Below are 13,996 nucleotides of genomic sequence, written 5' to 3' on the forward strand. Positions count from 1 at the left end.
ATTTTAATTTTTTATTTAATTCATGCTATCCTTATAGGATATTTTCATAGGGCCTAGATGGTAAGTGTCCATCTAGACTGCAACGAACATCTAAGAATCCATGAGCTAAAACAGCAGGTTTGTCAGCTTTCCTGAACTGTCCCAGAGCAGAGACTGTCCTTCCACACCGGGAACATAGTTTATCTATCTATCTATCTATCTATCTATCTATCTATCTATCTATCTATCTATCTATCTATCTATCTATCTATCTATTCATTTGAAAGGAAGAGAGACTAGCTTCACTGGCTACCGGCTTTTACGTTCCTGCTATCTAGGCTTTATGTCCTACTACCTATCATAAGGGTAGAGGATCCACTTGGCACATGCTTAGGGACCCAAAGTTGTACTGTGCCAGCACACTAAGGGACCCTCCCTCTCCCAGCCATGCCAATCCTTTACATGAGGCTGCAGCATCTGGAACTCTCAAGTTAAGGCCGGGGGTTTAAATACTAAGCTCCCTCACCCTCCCCACCCCCACCCCAGTTCAGTGAAATCTAGGGCTCACTCAGCTCTTAAGGGGGACCGCTTTCCCAACTGATCCTGAATCTTGGGTGGCGGGGGTGGGGGGCTTAAGTCAGGCTGCATTTGGCAAAAGCCGACTTCCTGTTTCTAAGAATGAGAGGCTTATGAGGGTTTAGGAAAGGACTCCAGGAGCTTTTGGACTGCAGAAGGGGCTCTTGCAAAACAACATTTGGATGATTTACGTGTAAATGAATCAGAAACATGTGGATTGAATTTCCTCGCGAATACAGATGGGTTTAAAAATTAACGGAAAAAGTGTTTGGCAGAATACTTTTGGGTTTTTCTTTTAATTGACTCTAAAATGTCAGGGGTTGGGGTAGGGGAGTCAGAGTAATGTGGGGGGGGGAGCACATGGCCTGGCTTCCCTCTGTCCGTCTATGCTAACGGGGTTCCTTTATTTTTAAGGTACATTTTCCACACATGATGGTTTAGACAAAAGACGGGGAAAGAGGTCCACTTTCCCCATGCACGCATTAATCACTAACAAGAATATTCACTTGAGTTTAGATTTGTCAATGAAGAGGAAAGAAAAGGCTTTTTCCCCCTGTGTTACCATTGGTAGTCAAAGACAGCCATGTCTTTGGTCTTGCACAGACATCTCTCATGTCTTGGTGTGTTTTCAAGTTGCCACACTGTCTTTCCTACAGCAAACCCCTATTTTTCACACGCTTTATGTTAAGTGTGCCCTATGGAATGGGGTCCATTTGATGTAGGGGCAAACACAGACCAGAGAACTTTAACAGCGCTTTCAGCTAGATCCAAGAAGCAGAAATGAGGTTCACAGGCAGAGGTAACCCGCCTTGGGGTTCGACCCTGCCTCTCTACTTCTACTATAAATGTTCACGAACTCCTCAATGCTGCGGTTCACTTCATGTTCCAGCCAAGCAGGCTGAGGGTCAGGCAGACGACTAGCCATCTCAGAGGAATGCCTTCAGAAGCGGGCAGGCATGAGGTAGAATTTCCTAAACACGGCAGCTCCGAACTCCAAACTCTAAAATAAAAACTGGGTTGACTTAAAACAGGTCTTCCCTTCATACATTTTTTTTTCCTAGTGGCTGTACTCAGATCATTCCAGAAATCCTGAGGGTAGAAAAGGCATTCTTTGGTTTCAGGCAAATATACCCTCTCCTCCAATCCCATGCTTCCTCTGGACTTGGCTTTCCCTGTGAACAATGCCTGTTGTGGCTGGCAGATCCTTTTTCAGTGAGGGCTGAAGGGAAAGCCCTCAGATGGATGCTCTGTTGCTTAATTTTCATGCTAATACAGAACATAAGGAGAGACTGTGTGCAGAAACTGTTGGCAGTTACAGTGGTCCGTTTCTTTATTTTATATTTCGTATGTGATGGGAGGGAGGGGGCAAGGCAGAATGACAAACTGAAAATTCTCACTGTTTTGCACAGTCTGAGGCTGCAACTCTCCCACTGGTATTCAAACTGTGCACCTTTCTAGTTAGGCCTTAAAACTGAAGTCAGATTTGGAGGTCTGCTTAGGATCCCCTGTCAGAGACACATATACAGGTGTATCATTTTTAATAAAGTGCATGTATATTTTACAACACAATTCATTCCCCGGAAGATTCGAGGGCATCTGGTATTGTCCTGTATGGGTTGGGTTTGGTTTTGTTTTTTTTTTTAATTACCGTGTCTCCCCTCCCTCCCGAAATGTGTGGATGCGAAGCCGTTGACCTCTGTCTTTTCTCTCCATAGCGATTTCTGGCATGATTGTCCCTCCCATGTGAAAGAATTGCCTTGAAGAATTTTATTAATGAAGAGGTTGGATCCTGCTACGAAAGTAATCTGACATGAGTCCCAGAGTGGAACTTTTAACTCAGGCCTTTTTAAGAGGAAATCACACAATAACTGCAGATTTTTAAACAAAGTCACCGACCTTGCAAATACTGAGATTGGAAAGGGGACCTGCCAGAGCGGGGTGTTGGATAGAGTCGGACTCCCCGAGTGTCTGGGGGATATATTTATTCTGTATTGATAAAAAAAAGAACAAGCCCACCTTTTCTTTTTTTCTTTCTCTTTTCTTTCTTTAAGCTTAACTCTGCAACCATTTGTCTTTTGTAAACCATTAAGCTACACACAAGGGCCACTCTAAATAAGACTCCATGTTTTAATTTATGATGTTTTTAAAGCTATGTAAGGGGAGAATGAAGTGGTGATATTTACAAAAAAAAAAGAAAAAAAAGAAAAAAGAAAAAAAGCTAAAAAGGAAAAAAAAAAGAAAAACAGGGAAAAATAAATTAAAAAAAAAAAAAAGCTCGTAAGGGACAGAATAGGAGAATGCCAGTTAGATTTTTTAGAAAACTAAGGGTCGGCTTCTGCGCCTTAAAGCATATCAGTGGTAATTAGCTCAGACAGTGCATTTCCAATATCTAACTTAACACGCCATCCCTTAGCAGTGCAAGCTTCTCTCTCTCTTTTGTATGGTTGTCTTAAGTAACTGTGTAAATAGGTGTAGCCTGGAAAGTTACCAAGCAACATACATGATCATATTTTCCCTTGTACTCAGAAAATCCAGTGCCTCTAGACAGATTGTTTAAAAACGAACAAAAGAACAAAAAACAAAAAAACAAAACAAAACAAAAACCCTGCATCTTTAAACCCGATCTTATTCTTTTACTTAACGCCATCTTCTCCCAAAGCCAGCGGCCTCTGAAGGTGGAGCGGCAGGTGTACCGAGCGAGACTCTCCTAAACTTCACGGGACAGGGTCCAGGCACAGAATCCCACATACGCCCTCCAGTTTACCAAGCCAAAATCTTGCTCACTCCACCATCAAGAGAACCAAGCTTACTCATGCTGGAGTCCTAAATATTAACTCTGTATCGGGGCCCAAAAACCCAAACAAAGCAAACCGACAAAGGTATGCTATTCCGGGCTCCCAAATCGCACAGGGGTCTGTACCAGCAAGACCCCCTCATGATTGGAAAGTTCTACATTCAGTCAACAGGTAAAATGCTTTGGAGTTCAGTGTGAAAGGAAACTGGGAGAGAGGAAGGGAAGGTTGAGGCTTCAAACTCAGCTTTCCATGGGAAAGTTTGCTTTCAACTGGGAAGTGTTCTTAAAGAATCCATAGCAAAGATCCAGCCAGCAAGGCTCTGAGGGGGCGTGTTCCTGCTGACCTTTGCCCTTCTGTTTCTGTACGTAGTTATAAATACTGTAGATTTCTTTTGTGATTTTTTTTTTGCCAAAGTTGTTGTTTTATTTATACATTTTAATGTCTTAAGGTGATTTTCGATCTCACACACAAAGGATTTTGCCGCATATTTTGCAAATAAATAAAAAGCGCGCTACCTTTAGCTTGCACATACTTGCAAAGTTAATTCAAAGGCTTTCTGTTTGTTTGTTTTAATGGGGATTTTGTAAAATATCCATATAAATAATGTATTTATCTCTGGAATTTGTACATTGCTTTTCTCTCCTTCCTCCAACCCCCCCCCAGCCCCAGTTTATTTTGTGTGTGTGTTTGCTTTGTGAACAGTGCGCGCATATAGTTTCGTCGCCTATGGTTGTATTAACTGTTTCAATGTGATTTTTAAACAATTCATTTATAGGTATTTTTAGTATTGTTTTAAACCATGCTTCATTTTTTTTTATTTCCACCCAAAAGCCATTGTCTATTTTTGTATTATTTGTAAGTTAAGAAGTTTTTTCCAATATATGGCAAAAAAAATTAGTAGCATATTATTCTTGTAGTATTTAGTTCTGTAGATTTAAAAATAATGTATCCTTTGCTTTGGAAGCATACAAAAAATGCTGTTTTACTCTATTAATATGCATGGAATCTCTCCCTTTGGAGTGACGCATTTTGTGCATTAAATTTGGGGGAGAAACTTCATAGAGATCAATGGACATACTTTCTTTCTTAAGTCTGCTTGTATATTCTCTGTCTTTCACATAAATATAAACCAGCAGATTGGATGCCTTAACAATGCAAGTCACACCCATTTCACCTGTACATTGTACTGTGCACCCCCACCGTCAGCCATCACTCACATTCTAAGAAAAAAAAAAAAGAAAAAGAAGAAAAAAAAGAGAAATGGAAAAGCACAAACGAACTGTTTTGTTACTTTAAGACAATGTTACTTTTTCTAGTAGAGCAAGTGAACATTAACGATGCTGCGACTGTGCATGCCCCGTATGGATTTCAACGGTTTTCACTAGACTGTCAGAGTGCGGATTTTTATGGGTTGGGGAGGGCAGGGGAGGGGAGTTGGGAGGGGGGACTGGTAGGGAAGGGGAGGGAGGAAAGCCGATTTTTCATGGTGAGAAATAATAATAATGACAACTGATGATAATAATAATAATAATAAAAAGAAACTGGAAAAAATATAAGCAAGGTTTAGCATTGCTTCTCCGTACTCAGAAAGGTTGTCTGAATTCGTGTGGTAAGCGCTGGCCCGAAGATGTCTAAGGTCTAAAGCCATATTTTGTCTGGTGAGCCAGATGACTGTCTGCAAAGGAACGAGCGGTGAGCCGGTGAGACGTCCGGCTCAGACCCTGACAAAAGACGCCACCAATCTGTTAGCCATGTGCCGTGGTGAGAACTTTACTGGAAAGCCCAAAGAGCCTTTAAAAAGAAAATGTGTATCAACTTGTGTTCTGTTGCTTCTGTTTGATTAGATGATGGAGAAGTAGTCTGGTTTTAGGAACCACTTTCTTCTACACGAAATCTTGTTTTCAAGTTCCTTTAAGATATAGCCCCCTAAATACAGAATATGGCTTTTAAAAGAAGATGGAGTAGAGAATTCAATTCAGATTTCAGTTTTGGGGGAAGAGCCCTGCCTCTGGATGACTGGATGTGCATACGCCATGACGGGCCTCACAATGTAGGTTGCAGCTCGATGAACTCACCTCTTAATCTACAAATCTTTCACCTTCTTATCAAATGTTTTCAGTAGACACACACTGTACAGTCCGATTGTTAGAGCACTTAACTACTGTAGAAATTGTTATAATTTCTTTTTCCTTTCTCTTTTTTCTTTCTTTCTTTCTTTCTCTTTTTTTTTTTTTTTTTTTTTTTTTGCAAAAATTCAAGCTGTAAAAACTTTTCAACTTTCACAATATTTAATTAAAGTTACTTCCTGTCTGTGATGGCAGTTCCTAGTGGCGTATTCATTTCTCTATGGTAACATTCAATGAACTGCAAAAGGCCTGGGTTTGCTATTATTCTGGCCAGTGTTAACACCCAGAGAAAATTAGCCTAGGCCTGGGGCACCCACTTCCTTTCTTTGTGGATCCCTCAGGGATCTGCTAATTTGGAATGCAAATTGAACACGCACAGCGTACTGCTGCCCTCTGCTGGCATGAGCCAGGTGTGCACGTGCACGAGCTGGCCCACAGAGGAGGCAAGAGCCCCCAGTCCTATTACAGGTGAACAGCGAGATCCCCCCTCCCCCACTATAAGGGCTGAATTGGGAATCCAGGAACTGGTCATTCTAGAACACCATCCTCTGCACTGGAAGTCTGAGCTAAACTCTTCCTAAGCAACTGCTAATTAATCCCAGTGAGCCTTCTGGCCAATTAATTATTTGCTCTGGCTTGCTGATGAGGCATATGTGACTAGAGAACATATATATATATATATATATATATATACATATATATATATATATACATATATATATGTTAAATATATATATGTTAAATATATATATGTTAAATATATATATATATATATTTAGCTTCATGTGGATAATAGGTTTTTTCCTTTTTCCTGGTGGACGAAACCACATCTGTCTGGAATCAAACGTTACAGGCCCTCAGTAGGTGTGCAAACTTCATAGGTACCCAGAAGATACATACACATATCTGGGACCAGGTCGTTTAAGTCCTGAGCATACATCTTTTCGTTGTACTTTCCACGTCTTTACTAATTTTGCGATGACTGGACACGATGAGGTTAATGATGCTTACGAAATGCCTCGACCAGCAGAAACTCCATGGCCAGACCTAAGAGGGTATCACATAACCGCCAGCACATTTGTGGGAGGCACTGCTATTGCAGTGCTCTGAAACACAGCCCAAGGTAAGGTCCTGAAAGACTGCCCTGTGTTAGCCAAAAGTACAGAAGCTGCTGTTCTGTCTTCAACAGACAATCCTGCCTGATCAGCTTGGCCATCCCCCTGCCCCGTTTTTTAAAATTCTGTATCGGTTACAGAAGATAAAAACTGAACAAAAGGTTCAGGATGTCTTCAGGATGCACATGGTGTCAGACAAGACAACCTGTTTCCAAGTCACCCATGTCTCATGTCTATAATGCTTAAACTGCAAGAGGCAGGCATACACCAGCGCTCCAGAGAATAAAAACAGAGAACCATACTCAGAATTACTGGCTTAGCACTCCTTAAGGCCTATCTTCTGACAGCATTCATTCATTCATTCATTCACTCATTCATTCATTCACTCATTCATTCGTATATCCATTTATCCATTCATTTGTTCCTTTAAACCTCGAGCATTTGCCGTGCCTACGACGCTAGATGAGGAGTGGTGGGTCCATTAGTAAGAACACTGACATTGTTTCCACTCTTGGAGCTTATGATAGAAAAATTGACATAACCCCCCCCACACACACACACACATAACATCTAACAAGGGTAATGAAGTCCGAGTCAAGAATGTTTTTAAGGTATAACATTGTGATTTCTGACATAATCTGGAAAAGTCTTCTAGAGAAAGTAGGCATTGAGCTGAGGCATAAAATGTGAGCAGCTGAGGCACAATGGCTGACAGCCAGGGGGATGACTGAGCTCAAAGCAGGATAAAGGTACCCAAGAGCAGAAAGGTTGTGGGAATGGAGTACACCAATGACTCTGTGGGGCACAGCAACTCCAATTCACAGCATATTCTGGGCACCTAGCGTGGGTTTGCTGTGCTAGATGCTAACGAGCCGATCGGCTGAAGTTCCTTCATGTAGAGACTCTGACAAATTTACAACTCACAGTCCCTGAGTGTTCTCAAAGGCAATGCTGGATTAAAATTGGCACAAATCCTGTGGGGTTAAGCAGATAGGCAGGGAGAGAGGGAGAAGGAGAGAAGGAGGGAGGGAGAGAGGGAGAGAGGGAGAGGGAGAGGGAGAGAGGGAGAGGGGAGAGGGAGGAGAGGGAGGAGAGGGAGGAGAGGGAGGAGAGGGAGGAGAGGGAGGAGAGGGAGGAGAGGGAGGAGAGGGAGGAGAGGGAGGCAGGGAGACTACAGCTACCAGCAAACACATGTTTCATCTGAAGTGAACATGGGGCCAGAGTTGTTCCAGACAATTTGCCCAAACCAGAATGTATCCTTTGTTCATTTTAGGACTTTGAGATGTGTTGCTAGATATTTTGCACCAGCATTGGAGTTGATGACATTTCATTTTATAAATATTGGAATCCGATCTAAAATTGATGATTCGAAAACAAGTGTCAGTGGCTTGAGAGATGGCTCAGCACTTAAGGCACTGGCTACTTTTGTAAAGGACCCAGGTTTAGTTCCTAGCACTTACATGATGGATCATAACCATATTTAACGTAGGATCCAGTTCCCTCTTCTGGCCTCCTCTGGCACGGCATATATGGGGTATCTATACATACATGCAAGTGACACTCATATAAATATATAAATATATATAATATATTATATGTGTGTGTATGTATGTATGTAGGTAGGTATAGCCTACAGCATTAGGCAAATAAAGATTTACATTCTTGTCCCTTTAAAGTGTCATTTTGAGACTTCTGGCAAAAAGTCCAAGTAACTGAAGGTGTCATTGAACAGTCCTCATGGTGTAATAGACAACTATGATCAATACCTTGAGACTTCATTATGAGAAAAACCAAGTATTGAAACTAACAGCCATAGGGGTTTGGGAAAGTTCTTGTGGAAACCTGTTGGCTACAGGCATCAGTTGCTGTTCAAGACACAAACCCACACTGAAAAGTCTACCATGGGCTCCTCTTGCTTCACAGAAGACCCATCACAGATGGATTCATTTTTGCAGAAAATTTCAAATAAGTGAGCTCTTTCCAACATGCTATGTTTGGAACCTCAAAATGATCACCTCCACCCTCTCCCACACCAACAATCGTTCATTCCTCAATATATTACATTTGGATCAACCCTCAAGTCCCATCGCATTGCAGGAGGAAAATCCAAACTTATTTGAACTCCTTTTGTTTCCGGTCTTGACCTGCCCGAGACCTTCTGCTCTTTCTCAGACAGATCTCTCTCCATGTCCTTCCATCATGTACGGTCTGCCATCTCTGATCTACTTACATCTTCTCGCTGTCCATGCCACAGTACATGTTTATTATCCTCACAAACTGTGGGAACACTTCCATATTGTACACACAGGTCTTAGAGGTGTCATCGACCAAGAATGAGTTAGAGGCGACAGAGGGAAACGGAGGAGCATCAGGAGGCCATTGTAGTGGTCCACTTAAGACATGAGCAGTTGGACTAGGGAGATAGAAGGGGGAAACAGATAGGACTAAGAGTTGTAAAAGAATCATCATGGTTTGATGATTGATATAATATGGACGCTAAGGGAGAACAAGAGTCAAAATAATAGTCCCTGGTATGTATTTGGGGGCTGGGAATGGAACCTGGGACATCGCACGTGCTAGGCATGGCCTTTACCGCTGAGCTGCAATGCCCAATTGAATGTTCAAGCCTTTGACAGAGATAGTGACAACTTTCCTTTAAGAAAAGGTTGGTCTCTCTGGCCTATTTTCTTGCTGTAGAGCCAATGATTCAACCCCTCCTAAATCTTCAAATTCACTTTCTAGAACTAGAAATATTTTGTTTCCATTTATTTTTCTTAAACCAAAGCATCGAGCAGTTTTATCTCATTTTTCTGGAGATTTATGGTATGGTGGGACTAATTTTGATCTATTTAGCATATATTTTTCCCCCACCAAAAGTAGAAATTTCACATTCTATATTAAGAACCAAAGTTCTGAGCCCTATAATTAACCCCTAAGCCTGATCACTATGGGCTTTGTGGAGGAAACATCGAGTGCTGTAAAGAAAATCCCATGCTGTACAAAGATGGGGTGAACGGTCAATGAAAAGGAAGTTGCCCTACTACAGACGATTCATTCAATACCATGCATTGCTCCATGAAAGTCAGGAGGGGTAAATGGAAATCAAGCAATATCCAGGCCCTTAGTGATAGGTTTTACTTATGTGATATATTTTTACGGGAGCCTCTAGTGTCAAGTTCATAGACATGGCTAACATTTTGATATCATGACATGACATTGTCATGTACACAGTTTATACTCTAAATTTCACACACACACACACACACACACACACACACACACACACACACACACACCAGTACAAAAATCATCTCATATTTTAAGGAAGTTTTGGCTTTGTGTGGGGTAACAATTTTGCTATTGAGCAGGACATGTGGCCCACCATGAGCCACAGATTAGACACTCTTTACACTGAGAGTGAGGGATATGATAGCATCATGTTGACTCACTTCTAGCTCTCCCAGCTGCCTAGGAGAGATACACTGATGACTCTAACAGTCACAACACACACTATAGCAAATGCTACTGGATGACCACATGTCTGAGTAGATCTGTGGCACCACGTCTACACAGACTCCGCAGGTTCAATAGCCAAAATTCACTAAGCAGCAATCAAATGTCTTGATTATATCCTCCCGTGGCCATTAAAGAGAACCAATCCTGCTTCAATACCGATTAATGCTAATAATGAATACTGATAATTAATACGTTGTTATTCATCCTTCTTTCTTTACTCCACATGGCAAAAGCCCTCTTTCTGTTCTTCAGGTTCTTTTTTTTTTATTGCTAACTTTTTCTTTCTTCAATCTTATTCGCTGCTTGGTTTTCCATGACATCCCGTCTAGCAGGAAAGCTCTTACCCCTTTAGCAGAGCAAGGAAAAGGGGAGACACTGTGCTAATCAAACATGATCCCCTGAGGCAGGACAAAAGAGGGAAAGAGTATCCATAGTCAACTTTTAATAACATTTGACCTATTCTTTCTGACTTTCTTTCTTTCTTTCTTTCTTTCTTTCTTTCTTTCTTCCTTCCTTCCTTCCTTCCTTCCTTCCTTTCTTTCTTTCTTTCTCTCTTAGCTATTTTATTTCCTTTAACTTTTTTCTAGAACTTGATGGCCATTCTTTTCTCTGGTCCAGTGATCTTGTTATTAAAGCATTCTTATAATGGTAATTTAGCATAAATGTCTCGTAGTTATTAACCAAATTCAACTACATTGAAATGTCAAATACCTTAGACTGGTAAAAATCACTTTCCAAATTATTCTTTTTATACTAGCAAAATACTGTGGGCGTATGGAGGGGCCAGAGAGTTAGTGTCTTGTTTTTGTTTTTGTTTTTTGCTTCATATTTTGGTTATGGGGTTTTCCCCCCTGTTTGTTTTTTAAAGTGTGAGAGAAAGGTGTGGAAATGGTGTGGAAATGTATGAGTGGGAAGGTAGGGAGGAGGATCTGGAAGAGATGAGGAGGCAGGAACCATGGCCAGAATATATGGAATGAAAAAAAAAGTCTTGGTTGTTTTTAAAATTCATACCCCATAGCCCTTCTTTTCATTAATTATTGTTCCATGTATATACAAACTTCACAGTCTGTATAAACACACACACACACACACACACACACACACACACACACACACAAAGACATACATAGGGATGACCATTGGGTATTGGATAACTAATTAGTGTGTTCTTCCCTTGGAAAGATTGCTTTCCCAACTCTCATCATTCTTTAGCTGCTCGCCATTCTTTGTATAGGACTGGGGCATGCCCTGTGTATGTTACATGCTATTGTTCAGCACATGTTTAGGCAGTCATGTGGGTAAGACTTTCTGGGTATAGCTTCTGACACTCTTAGGAGACACAATCTCACAGCAAACTCCATCATCCTCTGGCTCTTAACAATTTCTCTGTCATCTCCTCCAAAAGGATCCGTGAGCCTTAGGTGCAAGGGTGGTATTAGAGATTTATCACTTGGGACTGGGCTCCATAAACCTGAAGTTTGATTGGTTGTAGCTTTCTGTAATGGTCTCCATCTGTTGCAAAGAGGACTTTCTTTGATGTGGGGTACCGAACCCACATGTGGGTTTAGTGACAAATATTGAGGACATGATTAGGGATTTTGCTAGTTTAGTAAAGTAGTAGTTATTAGGTTTCCTCCAAGGTCCATGGCTTCACCAGCCCAGGGTAAATTGATTAGTTTACCAGTACCAGGCATAGAGTCCTTCATGTTGAGTGGGTACTAAGTCCAATTGGAGAGCTGTTGGTTACCACCAAGGCATGTGCACCACTGTTTCACATGCTGAGCTATCATGCCTTTGCTGGCTGTCCTTGTGGCTCACAGGGATCACAGCTGGGTAGAACTGTTGTTCGCCTTCATTTTGGAAGCTTGCATTGCACTTTCTGATACCACGAAAGCTCATCCCCAGAGGGGGCTTTCAAGCTTGAGGGCTTCTGGCTCTGTGCCTGAATTGCAAGGTGACTTCAGCAATAGGGACTTACTTCTACCTCTGAGAGGGCAACCACGGACAATAGCATTAACTATATGTGTTCATTCATGCACAAAAATGAGCACTACAAGTATTTTTAGGTAAATAGTATGATTTTCCAGACATCCTTACTGTCCCTTCCCCCTTCTCTTCTGTATCTCTTCCTGCATCCCTAATTAGAGTCTCTTGTTTTCCCAATTGTCCTCATCAGATCACTAGACTCTTCTATTCTCCTCTCTATTACCCCTCCAGGGTGGGGATGGTTCCCTTTTTACTTTCCTCATTTTTTTAAACCATGATCTCTTTCTCTATATGTTTGTTGTTGTGCATAGAGAAGCTATTCATGTGTGTACGTTGATTCTGTGTTCTACCCCATTGTTGGATTCGTTTATCATTTCTAGAAGTTTTCCAGTAGAATGTTGGGGATCACTGATGTATAATATGTCATCTATAAGTAGGGGGAGTTTGACATCTTCTTTTCTTATTTGCAAACCTTTAATGTTCTTCTGCCTTATTGCTCCAACTAGTGCCTCCAGTACAATATTGAGAAGGAGTGGAGAGAGTGGACATCTCTGTGTCACTCCTGACTTCAGTAGAACTGCTTCAAGCTTTTCTCCATTTAGGATGGCGTTGGCTGTAATTCCTCATATGTTACTTTTATTATGTTGAAGTATGTTCCCCTTCTACTTTTATATTTTTAAAATGGTTTAAGAAATTGGCTATACATCTTTGAAAGTCTGATAAAATTCTGTTGTGGATCCATCTTGGCCTGGAAAATTTTAATTGGAATGTTTCTCATTACTAGTTTAATATCCTTATTGTTATGGAATCTTTTTTCTTTTTTTTTTAACTTTTTCTTTGTTTAATTTTGACAGAATCTAGGGATGCATCCATTTCTTCTAGGCTTTGTGTTTCCTGGGCATCACTCAGGCGTTTGTCCTCTTTTAGTTCTTTCACCTTAATTCATCGAGCTGTTTCTTTGTGTCTTCTTCAAGTTCTTCGAATTCTTCGGTAAAGTTTATAATTATTCTTTTAAATTATATGACCTCAGGTTTATCATCTTGGTAACTCTCATTGGCAAATATTTCTACATGTATTAGAGTGCAGTTATTACTTTAATCTTTAATCTTTTTATTTTTTCGATGAGATCTGAGAACGTGGAGGTCTTAGTTCTGCATCTGATATGGGCAGAACATGCTGGAACAGAAGAGAGGATATGCTGGCGAGTTGGTATTGGAGGTTGAAAATGTCTCAGATGAAATTAAGTCATATGGACAGAGGGGAAAGGGTTGGTGGGCAGGCTACGCATCCTGCTCTAAGCTTAGAGGGTGGTGGTACACCTAGCTGAATAGCTAGGTGGACTGTGGAATGGGGGAAGCTTGTGGGTTGCTGGGGCAGAGAGAGTGTGTCTTAGAAGAAGCTTAGAGACATTGGTTGAGACACAGGCAGAGGTGGCTAGGCTAGATCATGGCACTAGATGTAGATCCCAGGCTAGATCTGTTTGGGGTAGGGTGGGGTGGTACAAGGAAGGGAGGGTCAGGCAGATTCATTGGGCTAGACCCTAGAGAAGGATGTGCAGGATCTGGATGAGTAGAGAGGTTGACCTGATCTTTAAGGACAAAAAGAGAGAGTCCTGAGCATGATCCTTTCTGGTCACATCTGGGAGAGGACACGAAGAAAACATAACAAATTAAAAGGGCAAAGTTGACAGCCAAGTGACTTTAGAAACTGTTTAGCCAAATAGATGGATTGATAATATTCACTATGCAAGTATGCTTGTTCAGTTCTCAATGAGGCCATGTGACAAGGGTTCAGATGAAAAGGAAGTATTCACTAACACCATATAAACACACCAGGTCCCTATTGGAACCTGAAGGCTTAAACACACACACACACACACACACACACACACATCTTTATGTAT

The 13,996-nt window shown here is 41.3% G+C and overlaps 1 protein-coding gene across 11 annotated transcripts in view; it reads left to right on the forward strand.

Annotated features, from left to right (window-relative positions):
- Ebf1 (EBF transcription factor 1) overlaps positions 1–4,607 on the forward strand; it is a 393,351-nt gene extending 388,744 nt beyond the window's left edge. For 10 of the 11 annotated variants that reach the window (XM_006246120.5, XM_006246117.5, XM_017596958.3 and 7 more), the window contains one exon: positions 2,271–4,607. In XM_006246120.5, the coding sequence (XP_006246182.1) occupies positions 2,271–2,302 (32 nt within the window). In that variant the 3' untranslated portion in view covers positions 2,303–4,607. The remainder of the gene's footprint in view (positions 1–2,270) is intronic. The other variant, NM_053820.2, reaches the window with a different exon arrangement.
- The last annotated feature ends 9,389 nt before the right edge of the window (positions 4,608–13,996 follow it).

The sequence above is a fragment of the Rattus norvegicus genome, chromosome 10 (genome assembly GCF_036323735.1).
Source record: "Rattus norvegicus strain BN/NHsdMcwi chromosome 10, GRCr8, whole genome shotgun sequence".
NCBI lineage: Eukaryota > Metazoa > Chordata > Mammalia > Rodentia > Muridae > Rattus > Rattus norvegicus.